This window comes from Stenella coeruleoalba, assembly GCF_951394435.1.
Source record: "Stenella coeruleoalba genome assembly, chromosome: 13".
Classification (NCBI taxonomy): domain Eukaryota; kingdom Metazoa; phylum Chordata; class Mammalia; order Artiodactyla; family Delphinidae; genus Stenella; species Stenella coeruleoalba.
The window spans coordinates 4,964,660-4,982,586 of record NC_137159.1 but is presented as its reverse complement, the minus strand read 5'-3'; the positions used below and the strand labels follow the sequence as shown (position 1 = coordinate 4,982,586).

Genomic DNA, 17,927 nt, shown 5'->3' with positions numbered 1-17,927 from the left:
AAAAGAGCCAGGTCAAAGGCAGGGTCAAGTGCTCTAGTGCAAGAAAGCTCTTCTCAAGACTGTGGCACAGGGTCACTGAGGGCAGAGAGCCCCGTGGGCCAACACTGTCCTCTCAAAACACTTCGTCAATGTCTTGATTGAAAAGTGTACCTGTTTCCTCATATCCTTGACCATGTCGGGTGTTACTACTTCCCACTAGTTCGGGGGTAAATCCAGGCTGTGGACGACAAGGCCAGGACTGGTCATTCTCACCCTCTCTGTTGGATTTCTGGCAGCACCTCCTATGGACCACAGTCATGTCCACTCCAGAGAGTTTTGCATGTGCTGTTCCCGCTGCCGTGGGAGACCCTTCCACCCCTCTTGGCTTGGACAATTCCTGTTCCTCTTCATTTCTCAGGTGAAACTTTGTTTCTTTAAGAAGCCCCTCCCCCATGGGGCAGACAAGATAAGGGGCCCCAGGGACTTTCCCAAAGTGACCTCATTAACATAACAAAAGACACTTAGGAAATACCAAGGGTTTTAGGAGCTCTGTGCCAGGAACTGAGGGTCAAAGACCAAAAACATATTTCTTATTTTAAAATACAGTGTTTGCGGGGCTTCCCTGGTGGCGCAGTGGTTGAGAGTCTGCCTGCTGATGCAGGGGACATGGGTTCGTGCCTCGGTCCGGGAAGATCCCACATGCCGCGGAGCAGCTGGGCCCGTGAGCCGTGACCGCTGAGCCTGCGTGTCCGTAGCCTGTGCTCCGCAATGGGAGAGGCCGCAACACTGAGAGGCCCGCGTACCGCAAATAAATAAATAAATAAAATACAGTATTTGCAATACTCATAAAGGATATTGGTCTCTGGCTTTCCTTTTTGTCCTGTCTTTGGTTTTGATATCAGGGTAGTACTGGCTTCATAAGATGAATTGGGAAATCTTTCCTCCTCTGTTTTTTGGAAGAGATCCTGTAGAATTGGTGTTGTTTTGTAGAATTCACTAGTGAAACCATCTGAGCCAGGAGATTTTTTTCTTTTGATAGTTTTAAATTACAAATTCAATTTATTTTACAGGGCTGTTCAACTGATCTCCTTCATTTTGGGTGAGTTGTGGTTGTTTGTGTTTTTTAGGGAATTGGTCCATTTCATCTAAGGTGTCATATGCGTGTGTAGAGTTGTCCATAGTATTCCTTTGCCATCCTTTTGATGTCCGCCCGCTCTGTAGTGGTACCCTTTTAAATTCCCAATGTTGTCAATTTTTGTCTTCTCTTATCTTGGTAGTCTTTCTGGAGGTTTGTCGATTTCATCACCCTTTGAGAAGATCCAGCTTTTTATGCCACTGATTTCTTTTTTTTCTATTTTTCTGTTTTCGATTTCACTGATATCTGCTCTTATCTTTAGTTTCCTTCTTTCGGATTCTTTTGGGTTTGTTTTGCTCTTCTTTTTCTAGGTTCCTGAAGTGGAAGATTAGATTATTGACTTGAGACTTTTCCTCTTGTCTAATGAATGCATTAGTGCTATCCATTTCTCTCTCAGTGCTATTTTAGCTGTGTCCCACCTTTTGCTATGTTGCATTTTCATTTTCATCCGGTTCAATTTTTTGATTTCCCTTGAGACTTCCTCTTTGACCCATGGATTTTTTTGAATAGTATGATTGAGATGTAATTTACATAGCATGTATTTCACCCATTTAATGTACAACCTGATGGTCTTCAGGATATTCACAGACGTGCAACCATCACTACAATCAAATTTAGAATATTTTCACCACTGCCAAAAGAAATTCCGTATATTTTAGCTATGCCTGGGCCATTTCCCCATCCTGCCCCAGCCCTAGGAAGTCCCTGATCTACCTTGTCTCTGTAGATTTGCCTATTCTGAACATTTCCTATAAATGGAATCATACAGTATGTGGTTTTTTTGTGACTCTGTCTTTCACTTAGCACATTTTCAGGTTCATCCTTGAGGTAGCATGTGACAGTATGCCAGCCTTTTTATGGCCAAATCAGCTTCCATTGTACGGTTTTACCACATTTTGTTTATCCATTTGTCAGTTGATGGGCGTTTGGGTTGTTTTCGCCTTTTGGCTATTAGGAATAATGCTGCTACGGATGTCTGTGTACAGGTTTTTATGTGGCCAGGTTTTCATTTCTTCGGGATATACACCTAATAGTGAATTTCCTAGGTCAAGTGATAAGTCTTTAACTTTTTGAGGAGCTGCCAGACTGTTTTCCAAAATGGCTGCACGCTTCATATTCTCACCAGCCCATGAGGGTTCCGATTTCTCCACATCCACAAAAACATTCGTTATTATCTGTCTTTTTGATTACAGCCATCCTAGTGGGTGTGAAGACCCATAGATTATCTAGAAGTTGAGAGATTTTCCTGTTTTCTGTATGTGAACTGATTTCCAGTTTGACTCTGTTGAGATCAGAGAATGTACTCTGTATGATTCAGTTCTTTGAACTTTGTTGAGATTTGTTTTTATGGCCGAGGAGATGTTCTATCTTGGTATATAATCTGTGGCTTCTTGGAAAGAATGTGTATTCTGCTGTTGTTGGTTGGAGTCTTCTATAGAGTTAGATCCTGTTCGTTGCTGATCTACTTATTTATTTTACCAATTATTGAGAGAGGAGGTGTTGAAGTTTTTAACTGTAATTATGTATTTGCCTATTTCTCCTTTCAATTCTATCAGGTTTTTTTCCATATACTTTATAGTTCTGTTATTTGGCACATACACATTTGGGCTTGCCATAGTTTCTTGGTGGATTTGCCCTTTTATAATTATTTAAGGTCCCTCCCTGTCTCTGGTAATTTTCTTTGCTCTGAAGCTTACTTTATTGGATATTAATATAGCCAATCACACTTTCTTTTGATTAATATTTTAATGATGTAACTTTTTCCATTCTTTAATTTTCAACCTGCCTATATCATTGTATAGAGGTGACATTTTTTTAGACACCATATAGTTGGGTCATGCTTTGTAATCCATTCTACTAACAGCTGTCTTTTAATTGATGCATTTAGACACTTTACATTTTTTGTAACTATTGGTGTGTTTGCGGTGTTCGGGTTTAAATCTGCCACTTTTTCTTTTGTTTTCTGTTTTCTCCCTGTTTTTCATTTCTCTGTTTTCTTTTCCTGTGGGTTACTTGAACACTTTTCAGAACTCCATTTTCATTTATCAGTAGTGTTTTTGAGGGTATCTCTTTGTATAGCAGTTTTTAGTGTTTCCTCCAAGTATTACATCATCAGTATGTGTATATGTATGTGTGTGTGTATATATATATATACCCTCATGTGCTAGTTACATATATATACATATATGTAACTAATGGCAGTTTACTCATGTGGTCATTTACCAGTGTGAGTGAAGTAAAGGAACCTTTCCTCCCTTTATGTTTTTTTACCTTCTCCCACTTATAATATGGTCGTCTTAAAAACATTTTCTCTATGTACATTGAGAACCACATCAAACAGCGTTGTAATTTTGGCTTCAGTGGCCAAGCTTAATTTAGAAAATTCAAGGGAAGAAAGAAAATGTATTGAATTTCTTGTATTTTTACTTTTTTTCTTAATTCCTCATGTTCCAAGATTCCATTGCTTTCCATACTGAGAATTTCCTTTAGCCATTATTTTGGGGCAGGTCTGCTGGCAACACATTTTCTTAGTTTTCCTTCAAATGAGAATGTTTTGATTTCTTCTTCATTACTGAAGGCTGTTTTTGCTGGGTATAGAATTCTGGGTTGGCAGTTCTTTTTTTTCCTGCATGTGAACAATGTTGTGTCACTTATAGCCCCCATGATTTTCGAAGAGAAATCTGCTAAAATTCTGTTTTCTCGTCTGTAGATAAGGTGTCCTTTCTCTATCTGCTGTCAAGATTTTTTTCTTTTTCTGTATTTTCAAAAGTTTGAGTATAGCTCGTCTGGATGTGGATTTCTTTGCGCTTATCCTTTTTGGCGCTCATTCGTATTCTTCATTCTGTAGGTTTATATTTTTTGCAAAATTTTGGAAGTTTTTAGCCATTATTTCTTGAGTACTTTTCCAGCCCCACCCTCTTTCTTTTCTCTTTCTGGGACTCTGATGACATGAATGTTAGATCTTTCACTATAATTTTACAGGTCCCTCACGTTCTAAGCCTGTTTTGTCTCTGTCATTCAGATTGGTTAATTTCTACCATTCTGTCTTCTAATTTAGTAATTCTTTCCTGTTTACTAATTCATACTTCCAGTTTACTAATATTCTGCTGTTGAGCCAATACAATTGAATTTTTAAAACAATAAATTTATTTATTTATTTTTGGCTGTGTTGGATCTTCATTGCTGTGCACAGGCTTTCTCTAGTTGCAGTGAGCAGGGGCTACTCTTCATTGTGGTGCATGGGCTTCTCATTGTGGTGGCTTCTCTTGTCACAGAGCACGGGCTCTAGGCGCATGGGCTTCAGTAGTTGTGGTGTGCGGGCTCAGTAGTTGTGACTTGCAGGCTCTAGAGAACCAGCTCAGTAGTTGTGGTGCACGGGCTTAGTTGCTCCGTGGCATGTGGGATCTTCCCAGACCAGGGCTCGAACCTGTGTCCCCTGCATTGGCCGGTGGATTCTTAACCACCGCGCCACCAGGGAAGTCCCACAATTGAATTTTTAATTTCAGTTGTTGTATTCTTCAGTCCTAAAACTTCCATAGGGTTCTTCTTTGTAGCTTCTGTTTCTTTACTCAGGTTTTAAATTTCTTTGCTCAGGCTTCCTATTTTTTTATTTGTTTCAAGCATGCTGGTAATTGCCCATGAAACATTTTTATCATGGCAGTGTTAAAATTTCTGTTAGATAAATCTAACATCTCTGTCATCATGATGGTGATATCTATTGTGTTTTTATCATTCAGTTTGACATATTCTTGGTTCCTGGTAGGATGAGTGGTTTTCTATTGGAACATGGACATTTGGGGTATTATGTTATGAGACCATGGGTCTTATTTATACCTTCTGTTTTAGGTGACTTCTTATGATACCACTCTCGGGGGGTCGGGGTGGGGAGGAGCTGCCGTATCATTACTTACAGTGGGGTAGATTTTCAAGTTCTCCACTTTGTCTCCATTGCCCACCGAGGGTCTGCTCATTACTGCTATATGGCGATGGCTGTCCCTGGTCCTTACTAGGTCTGCACTGACACCTTGGCTGAGATGGGGTAGGAGTGCCGCCTTGCTGCTCTCCTGGTGGCCTCCACTGACAGCCAGGGGAGTGGTGTCCTCATTACCATCCGGTGGAAGAGGATGTCCTGACTCGCCACCAGGCCACCTCTGGTCCACCTCAGTGAGGAGGACGTGGGGTACCTCATCAATGCAAATTCCAGGTCCCCCATGTAGTGTTCACAGGCACTATGGGGGAGGGGGTGCTCATTTCTACCCGGTGGTGGAGAAAGTCCCACCGCCCTACTTTTTCCTTTCTGACACACCCTAGTAGGGAGGCTGGGGTGTTCCTTACAGTCTAGGAAGGGCGGGATCTAGAATCTCTGCTCGGTCTTTGCTCTGTGGGTTTGGCTGGAATAGAGCAGTTATTATCGAGAAGTATTACGTGTTGTGAGGCTGCCTCTTTCCTGGTCCATTGTCTGGATGGAGTGGGCTTTGTTGGGGCTCTTGCTCTCAGCACCCATGGGCATTTCCAGGTCGCTGGCTTCTTCAGCTCCAAGTCTGGGATACTGGAGGCAAAAAGGAAGCACAGGGAACTCCCTGCTGTATTGTTCTTCAGATCTCGAGGTCCCTAGCCGTCCTCCTTCGTCTCTCCAGCTTTCAGAGTCTCCTTGTGCTTGTTTTGTACATGATACCTAGGCTTTTTAAGTGTCCTAAGTGGGAGGAATAGAGAAGAATACATACTCCATCTTCCCAGAAGCAACAGTTGGATTTTTGTTTTTTTAATCTTCATTTTCTTACTTTTTTTTTTGCAGACTTTACAAAGGTGAATTCAGGCATACCTGGCTTTTATCTTAAAATTCTTTACTTTTTGGCCACTGATTATAATATATCACTTCTTTGTAAATGAGATGATTGCAGCATAGGATTTTTCTTGTTTTCATAGATTTTTAAAATTTTAAACTCTTTGATCTATATGGAATTTTCTACAGTTGTAGAAGCAAAAAAGAAACGTGTGTGTACGGGTGTGTGTATTTATGTGTGTGTGTGATTTCTCTTTATTTATGACCTCTGATACCTCTGATTAAATTATGCTTTCTTTCCCCATTGTTGTACCACTGTTTGACATTATTTGGACTTGCTGTTTCACCCCATTGTCCATTATGGGCTTAATAAGAACACAGGGCAGTATTTTTGACAGTGGTGTGTTATTCAATTAAAATAACATTGAGTATTGTTTTTTATTGTTTTTAATGAAAGTAGTATATGTATGGTATTAAAAAAAATTTTAAGTTATCCTAAAGAGCTTATAACAAATAACAGTTCCCCCAGTTCCTTAAGCCTAGACCTGCTTTTCAGAGGTAAGTGCTTTTAATTTCCTGACGAGTTTTTTGTTGCTGTATCAGTTTTAGCCAATATCTCTCAGTTCCCATTTTCAAAAAATGAGTATATTAAGAACTTTCTCTCTTCCATCCAGTTTTGACCAGATATACCTTTATTTTTATATTTTCAAGGTTGGTAAGACTTACATTCTGGCCTGTAACCATAGTTAACGTCTTTCATCTCTAAGCTGATACTGAAAGTTGAAAACTAATAAAGAGCATTTACAACGTTTTTTTAAAAAAAGAAGTAGCAGCTCATCGCTCATCTATGTTCTATAGAAATCGTCTGCCATTTCTTCTAGCTAGATCTTGCTGTCAACTTGTTAAGCTCCCTTGGGTGTCTTCCAAGGAGATTCTGGTTGGCATTTACAATCTCAATTTTTCTCCCCTGAAATCTCCTCTCTCCCTATTCTCATCTCAGTAAATAACCCCACTCTGTACCCAGATGTTTGAGCCGAAAGCCTTGGATTCACCTTTGATGCAGCTGTCTCACCGAAAGAAAACACACTCCCTGTTTTTCTCTCTTCACTCACAGAAGGCTTCTGGCCACCAAAACGTGCGTGGGTTTTCCACACCACGTAGTTCTCCATCCTCTGTGGACTGTAGCTGGGTGTCCTGCAGTTCAGTTCAGTTCTGATATTATCCCCCTGGACTTGGCATCGGATCCCACTCATCCCGGGCTCAGTCTCACAACACCGCCCCCATTGCTGCTGCCATCTGTGAGTCCCAGGTGGTCACCTGTGCTTCTTACTGGCTGACTATAAACTGGGGTTCTCATGATGCCTTCCATGGGCTCAATAATTTGCTAGCACAGCTCACAGAACTCAGGGAAACAGTTATGTTGACCGGGTTATTGTATAAGAAAGGATACGGATGAACAGCTAGATAGAGAGATACATGGAGTAAGGTCTGGAAGGGTCTTGAGTTCAGGAGCTTCTGTCCCTGTGCAGTTGGCATGTACCACCTTCCCAGTGGGTAGATTTGTTCATCAACCCAGGAGCTCTCTGAACCCCATAGTTGAGGGGCTTTTACTGAGGTTCCATCACATGGGCCAGATCGATTAGTAAGGCCACCGCCAGTGGTGGGGGAGGGGTGGAGCTGAACATTCCAAGCTTCTACTCATAGTTGGTCTTTCTGGTAACGTATCCAGGAGCCTACCAAGATTACAGCAAAAGATGCTCCTATCACCCAGAAAATTCCAAGGAAGTTAAGAACTCTGTGTTGAGACTTGAAGGCAAAGACCAAAGAGTAGAACAAAAGAGGCTCTTAGCACCTTTATCACTTAGGGAGTTAGCAAGGTTTTAGGAGCTCTGTCCAGGAGCTGGGGATGAAGAACAAAATAGCTTTTTTTTTTTTTTTATTATATCACAGTATCACACTCACATCCCTCATCCAGGCCAGCAACACATTCTGTTGGAGCAACTCTCAAAATATATCCAGCATCCAACCTCTTCTCACTCTCCCCACCACGTTCATGAAAGCCACCATCATCTCTTTCCCATGTTGCTGGAAGATTCTTGACTAGTCTTCCTGCTTCTCTTCTTCCACAGCAGCCAGAATGACCCTGTAAAACCGTGAATCTGATCGTGACACTCGTCTGTTCAGAAACCTTTGGTGGCCCCCTGTTGGTCTCAGAGAATGTCCAGAGTCTTTCCCATGGTGACAGGCTTGGCACGCTCTAGCATTTTGCTGCCTCTCTTTCATCATTTCCTACCATGTTCTCCTTACTTCCCGTGCTCCAGCCGCAGTAGCCACCTCGCTCAGGGTGCTCCCAACTCAGGGCCCTTGTTCCTCTCTGTTTTAGAAAGTTCCTCCACCATGTCCCACACCCTCACTTCATGTAGGGTTTTGTTCAGATGTCATCCATCAAAGAGGCTTTCCCTGCCCACACTGATGTCAGATTCTACCCCGTCCTGCCCTCCTGGATACTCTCACCCTTCTCTGCCTTTCTTTGTAGTGTTCATCAGCACCTGTCAACTGTGTATTTATTGTTTGATTTATATATTTTATTGCCCATCACTGAAGGCTTCCAGTGAAAAAAACTTCCTTTTATTCACCACTACATCCCTAGTGCTTTGATATGGTACCCAGCGCATAGTGGGGTCTCCATAAATGTCTATTGTATGAAAAAAAAGATGGAATGAGATGCATACTTTTTATTGCTTGCTTTTTCCCTGTCATATATAATGCTGCAATGTAGTTTTTTCTTTTGTTATATGTAACTGGTATTTTCTGTTTTTCATTGCTAGATAGTAGGATTCTGTCATTAACCCCTCCTTGTGCTGAGTGGCTCTCCTTACAGACAGGACTTTATGAGATCATGTATAGATCCCTTTGGAGTTTGGGCTGTTCTTACACTTTTCAGTCGCATGTTTGCATCAACTTTTTATTTATTTCTACCGATGGTTAATCACATACATCTAGTTTAAAACTCTAACTGGACGGCCTTGACCCTCTCATTTCCAAAGTCTGGTCTCTGGTTTCTTGGGAAGAGCTTGTCCGCTCCATGTGTGGAAGACAAGGATGGTTTGAGACACTCTCACTGGCTCCCCCTCCCCTTGCCCACAGAACAAAGGTGGGTTTTGAAGGATCAGCTCTCCAGGCCTTCTACAGTGTGGCTGCTGCCTGTTTGATGGCCCCTCTCCGTTGACCTGCCCTATACGCTTCATGTTCAGGCCAGCCCTGCCACCCTGTGCTCAGGATGCCCAGCCTTTCCTGCTGTCTTCCTTGTGCTTCATCCCCTCCGAATGGAAATATCCACATCCAGCTATCTCAATGCCACCTGCTCCAGTTCCTTCTTGAATTTCCTCATCTGAATTAATTTCCCTCCTCTCCTTACTTCCCTGGTACTTATTATACCTCTTCTTTTATAGCATGTATCACTTTCTATCTTGTACTATAATTACTTACAGTCTTATCTTATGGGCCAATATAAGCTCACTGAAGACATGGCCCATTTGTGATCCATCTCTGGGCCCCTCAGAGTCTTATACAGGGAAGGTACTCAACAAATACCCTCTTAAGGGTTTAACTCTGCTTGTTCCTTCTCAGGTTCTTCATGGAAAGACTAAACACGTATTGGTTTTCTCTTTTTTGTAAGTGGTCAAGTCATTTGGAAAAATTAAATACCATCTAAGTTCTGCTTTGGGATAATCCCAACAAAATTTTCATGTTTCCTTTATAATTTCATATTTTTCAATTAATCTATTATTATAAGTCCTTTGCAGATCTAATAAGTGGAGCATTTTTAAGACCTCTATCTTCACAGTTGTGCTACTTTTTGATGGAGAGAAATTAGATGTATGTTTCAATCCCAGCATGTGACTAAGTGTTGTGGGAAATCCGTATTCACAGGTTAATGTTACTGACATAGAGCAGTTAATTCTGCTCTATTTACTGACGTCTATTCTTTTTATGTATTTATTTGCTTAGCTTTTTATTAGTTGCTTGTATTATTTATTTACTCAATTTGATTCTACTTATTTTTAGAGTTAAATTTTCTTACTTGGTCTTTGTTGACTAGAGTTATCATGCAGTGATAGTTTGTTTTTATGTATCTGATCAGAGTGGTATTTCTTACTATTTTCTCTCTGCCTCTGTCAATTGCATGTTGCAATTCAATTTTTTTTTTTTTTTTTGCAGTACGTGGGCCTCTCACTGTTGTGGCCTCTGTATATTTGATTACTATGTGAATTGGGATACATAAAGTCAGCATTTTTAGACTTGAACACACTTGTTTATTTCTCTTAAAAACAAGTTTAATGTATTCCATAAATATTTACCTTTTGTTCTCCAACCAAATAGGCATAACTTTCTGAATATTCTTTAATTTAAATCCACAGTTTCCCAGAGTTGCTTCAAGAAGCACCAGCCGGGGAAGCTAGTTCTGGGTCTCACAGCCACAATGGCTGCCCTCACTGACCTTGTCCCCAGGGGTACTTGTCCCCTACTTAACACGGGCTTGGCAAACATTTGTGGATCTAATAAATATCATTATTTTTTTAGGCTCTCTTAAAACATGGAGCATGAGTTAGAACATGTGTGTCTGTATTCACCTCCAGTGAGGAGTTTCTCAACTGAAGGTGTTTCTCTCTTCTTACCTCTGCAGGTTTCCATTGCCCTTGCTGTTGTGCTGCTGGTTAATCAGAACTGTATTTTTTGGGAAACATTTTGTATTTTGTTGTTGGTGGTGGTGGTGGTGGAGGGGTGGTTTTCTCTGATGCAGATTTTTACATTGTTGCTCTTTTATAGATCCTACTGTCTGGAAGCTTCCTGTGTTATTGTTCACTTTGCTTTCTTTCCAGAATTTAACACATGGATTATTTTATGTGTAATGAGAAACTATAGTGAATTAATTGCATTGCACTCAGTTATACCTAGATCTTTAGTTTTTAAGTTCAGTTCATTCCAACACTTATATGCAAAGAGAAATGAAGATAGAGCCACTCGACTATGTATTTGGTATGAGATCCTAATTCTGTTCCCTTTCCCACGAAGTGAATTTCTGTTGCAATTAAAATAAAATAAATTTTAAAGCATCCATCCTCACAGACCTTTATGTTCCAGAAATAAAAAGTGAATGACACAAGTACAATGCCCCAGACAGTCTAAATAGAAGTTAGCAGGAAATACAAGGTACAAACTGAACCAAGGTAAGTAAACCACAGCCCAGGGGCCAGAGAGGGCCCCCAGCAGGGTTCTATATGGTCTGTGGGTCAAGAATGGCTTTGACATTTTTAAATGGTTAAACAAAATCAAAACAAGAATGATATTTGGTGACATATAAAATCGTACTCTAGTTTCAATGCCCATAAATAAACTTTGATCGGAATACACCCACACCGTTGCATTTAGATATTAACTCTGGCTACTTTTGTACTATAATAGCAAAGTATGGCCTGCAAGCTGAAAGCATTTACTATCAGGCCCTTTACAGAAAAGAAGTTAACTGACCCCTGGACTAAATAGTAGATAATCATCAAAAAGTTTTCTCCCGATAACTGATGTATTTGTCAATACTATTAGGTAGGATAATGACCCTGGTCTATTCAAGTTCGTTTTCTCTTCAAGAAATACTTGGTTGTGGCCAGGGGAGCCATAAATATATGCACATGTGTAAATGCTGATTTATTTGTTTTATTCTGTGAACAGTGAAATTTAAGAAGCCTTTATTTTGTTTGGTTTTGCCTAACTGCTTTGCTAGGAGGTTTGACTCCTGTGGTTGGTGCAAGAATAGACACTTCCGCATGGAACCGTTTTTGCCAGGAGGGAGGGTTATAAAATTCAGCGTCTCTGATTATGTTCCCCAAAAAGCACTGGACTCAGATCTCTTGTGACTAGGCTTCATCTCATCCCTTCTTGCCTGTGGAACAACTGGGCAGATTCAGTAACTGCTGTCCTATTTCAAGCAAGGGTCACACAGAGAGGTGCTGAATGGCCTAAGCATTCGGAAAAGAAAGGCGAACAGCCTTTTCGAAATATAAACACCTGTTTTCTTAAACAAGTGCGCTTGGCCTGTTGCCGCTCTCCTCTGATTTTGGCGACCACGGGATTTTCCCCTGCTCCCTCCCCTTCCTCCAGGCCTCCGTTAGCCCTCCATCCTGGTGGCCCTTCTGCCTGACTGCATCCTGGTTTCCCGCTCACCTGGGATCCTGGTCAGGATCAGTCACGTGGCAAGCACGGCAGCCGTTGGTCCCTCCCCGCGATGCATTTAAGCAGGCAGGGTTTCTTCCTTTCTCCCACCTACCTGGTCTCCCACGCTCCGTTCTTAGGAGTAAGGATCTCCTTTCAACACAGTGAAGGACGGCACCCCCGTGTGAGAGCACAGGGTACCAAGGCTGGGTGGCAGAACAGGGAAGAAAAAGGCAGAAGAGGAAGCAGGAGCCCGCCACAGCAGGCTTTGTCCAGTTTCCAGTTGGTCTGCAGAGATCCTGTTCCTTGCTTCTGGGCATTTCTTGAGAACCGTTTTCTCTTGCTTTTTCAAGTAGAAGAGAGACAGAAAACAAAATGTCCGGGCATACGTGACATTGCAGGCCAGTGGTTAGTTACTGTTACCACTCTTTATGGGAAAGGTGTGTGTGTCCCCATTTCACAGCTGAGCACACCTGGCCTGGGCCTGGTGGGAACGCCTCCGAGGCCACACGCAGGGAGGCGGGGAGCTGGATTCCAAGCCAGGGGGCAGCTGTTATGGCCCAGGGCACACAGGGCGCCCTCAGATTGGCCCTTTGTGCTCTGCATTCCACCAAGGAACAGATTGCACTGGACCCCAGGGGGCCGGGGAGGCTGTACCAGGACATCCTTATCTTACAGGGTAAGTTGGTACAGAAGCAGGAGTCAGCGTGCGGAGGGGTTGCAAAGATGTGGTTTTCAGTGGACATATTTTTTTTTTGCTGTACGCGGGCCTCTCACTGTTGTGGCCTCTCCCGTTGCGGAGCACAGGCTCCGGGCGCGCAGGCTCAGCGGCCATGGCTCACGGGCCCAGCCGCTCCGCGGCATGTGGGATCTTCCCGGACCGGGGCACGAACCCGCGTCCCCTGCATCGGCAGGCGGACTCTCAACCACTGCGCCACCAGGGAAGCCCTGTGGACATATTTTTTTTAACTTCTTTGTTTAACACAGAGAGGTCAACAGGCCAGAGGGTCAGGGGTCTGGCGTGGCTGCATCAGCTGAATGCGTTTATTCCCCAATGATGATTGGAGTCTGCTGTAACATGAGTAAGAAAATAATCCAAGCTGGAGGGATGAGTTGAATACCCAATATAAAGAGGTTCGCTTTATTACTTAGAAATTAATTCTTAAAGAAATTTAAAATTTCTTCAAATTATGTTACATTTTGGGGGGCCACACATATTTCATGCTATGACTTCAGTGTGGTTTGTAGGCTTCTAAGCGTTTACTTGTTAAACCTGCGGTGATTGTAAGTTTCTAAGGACTTACTCTGTCATTTTAATACCGTCTTCCTATAATTCAGATAATTTCCATTTGCTGCTTTAATTCTAAAAGGTATGAAATGCCTTCAGGATGGCCCGCTGTTGCCTTGCCAATAAGGGCTGGCCTCACGTAAGCCCTGCCAAGTGACCTCCGTGTGTGAAGTTGCTTCCTGTGTTGCCCACCTGCTGGTACCACCCGCATTTCCCTCCCGTTTCCCTGCTACGGGCCGTCCCCTAACATGGTGTCTGCATTGAAGCCACACTGGGCTCCACCATGAATTAGGAAAAGGTGTTTTCTTCCATTCCTTCACTTCTTAGGAGACTCTTCCTGCCTTCTCTATGTGATTAATGCAAGATGCTGCCTCATGCGTGCCATTCTCAGCAGATTTCCTCTTCTCTGTTCCCTTAGTGATTGACTGGGGCTTTACCATATGATGCCTTGTACTAGAGTAAGTCGTAAACACATCTGTTCCTGCCTTGATTAGAAACTCTGTGACATTGGAGATCATGGCGTGTTTATATGCTTCACTTTTCGGTAGTTATCTGATGGACCTTTGATGTTGATTTGGTTGTCTCCGAAGGAGCAGACATCTGAAAATTAAACGTATTCAGCGTTCCAAATGAAGGAATCTGAAATTAGAAATATAGATATTCAGGAAGTTACAAACTCTTCTCAGTACCAGAGGAGACAGCGGTGATCCAAAACCTGGCCTGTGATGTGGCCACGTTGGCACGACCCCGTATCTTTTTGAGCCTCAGTTTCCACTTAAATAAAAAAAGGGGTGAAAATGCCTCCTTGCTTTACTCCTTCGGGTTTTTATGAGGATGAAATGGTTTGGGACATCTGAAAATGTGTTGGGAATCACAAGATTGCTTCAAATGTAAAATTGCGTTGTCTTCTTTAAGAAAACAGGCATTTAGATGAAAGCTGTGCTGTTTAGGTATCGTGTTCCTATAGTATTCCACTTCTGATTTAAATTGGAATGTGTACCTGAATGTGCTTTGTGAATAGTTTTAAGGGGATCATCTGACTTTTGCATCGTAATATCTACAGCCCGTGTATAGCCAATTACGTTGACCTTGGGAGATTTTGAAACAGGACCTATTGGTTCTGTCAGAGAGAACCAGTTTGCCTTTTCCGTAATTCTCACGTAACCCAAATTTCATCTTTATTTATTTTTTCTTTCATAGGCTTCCATCTGTATCACAAATTACCCACCATAGTGCCTGAGAGCTGCCTTCTCATCATGGTTGGACTTCTGCTGGGTGGGATTATTTTCGGAGTGGATGAGAAATCCCCCCCGGCCATGAAGACGGATGTGTTTTTCCTGTACCTCCTCCCCCCCATCGTGCTGGACGCGGGCTATTTCATGCCCACCCGCCCGTTCTTTGAGAACATCGGCACCATCTTCTGGTACGCCGTGGTCGGGACGCTTTGGAATTCCATTGGCATCGGGGTGTCTCTGTTTGGGATCTGCCAGATCGAAGCCTTCGGCCTGAGTGACATCACTTTGCTCCAGAATCTGCTCTTCGGCAGCCTAATCTCGGCTGTGGACCCCGTGGCCGTGCTCGCTGTCTTCGAGAATATCCACGTCAACGAGCAGCTCTACATCCTGGTCTTTGGGGAGTCCCTGCTGAACGACGCCGTGACAGTGGTGAGTGACGGTTCACACGACATCGCTCTGCCGGGCCGGGGCCACCACCCACCGGCCGCCCAGGGGAGACCCTGTCTGCAGATGAGGCAGCTGAGCGGTCCCCGGCCCTGTGCTGGGAAGGGCCCCTCACTTGGTTCAAGGCTCTGTTCTCGCTGTCTTAAAGTTCTCAGTCAATTTATTATTTGTTATTTATCTGTGATTCTGCAAAGGGCCCCTCACTTCATTTTGCCTGGATCCTGCCAGCTACGTGGCTGGTCCCTGCTTGTACGGCTTTGCTGCTGCCAGAGAAGCATCACAGTGACTGTGACCTGTGTATCCCTGGGGGTTTCTCACTGTGACAGCTTCAGCAGTGATGGTTTTTGATCCGAATTCAAAGGACTCAAGGTCCCAGCGTTCTTTGTGGGAAGTGCTGCCCTCAGGATGTGGCGTGTATAGTACGGGTGAAAGGATCACGCCCACTGAGTTCTCCCTCTGGGAGGGTGTATTTTTTATTTCCAGATCGGAGGCAGATTTTTCGTCACACAACTCACTTCCTCTTCTTGCTCAGCCAGCAGACTCTGGGTCCTCACCATTTCCCCATAAATGGGTATTTATTCAGAAAATGCAAATTATTTTTAATTCTCACTAATTGCCGCATAATTAGAGTCAGAGGCTGTCATGAGCTTAACATTAGGAGGATTGAACTGCTTCCTGAGCTCAGGGGAGAAGCCTCTCCCCGCACCCACATGGCTGTCCAGACCTTCTCCACCAGCCAAGGACACTCAGGTGACCTTGGGCTGGTTAACCAGTCGGCGGGCACTGGTGTTGCTGTTTTTAGGTTAGCCGGGATTCTGTAGTAGTGATGGTGATAGGAATGGTAGCGAACGCATACCTTGTGCTCGGAGTTTCATAACAGCCTATGAAATAGGTATTCTTCCCATTTTGCAAATAAGAAAATTGAAGGAAATGTGAAGTAAAGTGTATTTAAGTAACTTAAGTAATTTATATTATCCCCTCTGTTAGTTAGTTCCTATTATTAAAATGGTATTCCTGATTCATTTAAAAGTTAACATAGATTTCAAGAAAAAAAAGAGTCAATTCGCTTCAGTTTTAGTGTGTATGTGTTACTTAAAGAATGCCTGATGAGGGTCCTTCCTTCGAAGTTGGAGAGAGGATTCTTTTTGTAATTTGTCACTTTTTTTAATTTTCATTTTTGAAAAATTTATTTATTTGGCTGTGCCGTGTCTTAGTTGCGGCACGCAGGATCTTCGTTGCAGCCTGCGGGCTTCTCTCTGTTGTGGCTCGCAGGCTTCAGAGCGTGCGGGCTCAGTAGTTGTGGCCCGCGGGCTTAGTTGCCCCACAGCATGTGGGATCTTAATTCCCCCACCAGGGATCGAACGTACGTCCCCTGCACTGGAAGGTGGATTCTTAACCACTGGACCACCAGGGCAAGTCCCCGAGAAGGTTCTTTGAATGATGTCTTTTCCAGTATGTGTAATGTCCTGTGTGTAGGTCATGGGGCATCTCATCCTTATCCAAAGATAGATTACTGTGATCAGCTTCAGAAACAAGCTTAGAATATCCTTTTAATAATTCAGTTAAACGTTACAATAATGTGACACACAAAAAACGAGTTAACGTAGAAACCAACATTATTCTCTGTTAGCCTGTATTCAGACCCCTGACCTGAATAAAATATCACCTTTAAGGATGTTCGTTAACTCCATGTGGATATTATTACACAAAAATAATTTACTGATAAGGAAATGCCATTTTTTAGTATAGCTAAGAGCTATTTTGAGACAGTGCAGTTACCTCACTCAAGTAACAAAATCCACTTCATTTATTCCATTATTCATTAACGGTACTTAGTCATTAACTCACCAGTATTAAATTTTAACTGGGAAACTGCCATAACAATGAAGATGTTTTATAAACTCATTCTCTTTTCCGGAGGCATGAAGTTTTCCATTGTGACTAATGTTTGATATGTACATTTTTACCTTGGTTCTAGGGAGACTGTGGGAATTTCAATGTGGGAATCTTGGGTCTATTTAGGGTATAGGAAACATTACAAAGAAATAATAGCACCCTGCTGCATTCCTCCTAGGGCAAGGTAGCAACATCAGGTCAGTTTCAGAAGGACCTGCTGTGTCTTTGCACTGCTTTCCCTTCTCTTCTGAGATTTCTCATTCAGTCGCCTCGGTGGTCCATTCTTTGAGCGTGTCAAGAATCAGATCTCAGCAAACGATCTGGCTAAACTACCCTTTAAAGCGTGCCTTCCAGAGGCACATCCTGTGCTTCCTGTCCAGAGGCTCGAAGCCATCAGATGTGGTTTTACGGTCGAGATGGAGGGCTGACCCAGAGAGGGCAGTGAGCCAGGTTGAGGGCCAGCCATTCCACGGCAGGAAATGGGCCAAGGACGGAGAAAGGGCATGGCTGCTCTTCAGATGTGGAGCCCTTGTTTCCAGGCCAAAGCCTGTGAGTCAGAAGGACTCTAGTGGTTTCAAATGAAAGAGGCTTCGTTGGTAGGTTCTTTACCCTGGGCCAAAAGCCATGTGGACCCTTAAAGCCACCTCCCACAGATACCAGGGCATGCTTGGGGGCTTTGCCCACCTAACACTGAAGAATAACCCACCAGGTATTTCCTTCACCAGACTGGCTGAATAGTGGGCTGAATTGCCCAGGTGTTAGGAACAATTAGAAAATGGTATAAAAAATTATAATTTTTGTCTCCTAGTCAGGTGTTCTCAAAGAATAGAGGTAGAGATGTTTTACAGAAGATTCTTTGATTCATTCATCTAGTCTTATCTCTAGGAGGGTTTAAGGAACTCATGGGTTAGGGAAAGGTATGAAAAACATAGACCCTGCTGCATACATGGAGAAGGC

General features: G+C 43.0%; 1 protein-coding gene across 1 annotated transcript in view; it reads left to right on the top strand.

Moving 5' to 3' along the window:
* Nucleotides 1-17,927, top strand: part of SLC9A2 (solute carrier family 9 member A2) — an 87,943-nt gene that overhangs the window by 19,564 nt on the left and 50,452 nt on the right. The window contains exon 2 of the mRNA XM_079940831.1: nucleotides 14,596-15,059. Coding sequence (XP_079796957.1) covers nucleotides 14,596-15,059 — 464 coding nt within the window. The remainder of the gene's footprint in view (nucleotides 1-14,595; nucleotides 15,060-17,927) is intronic.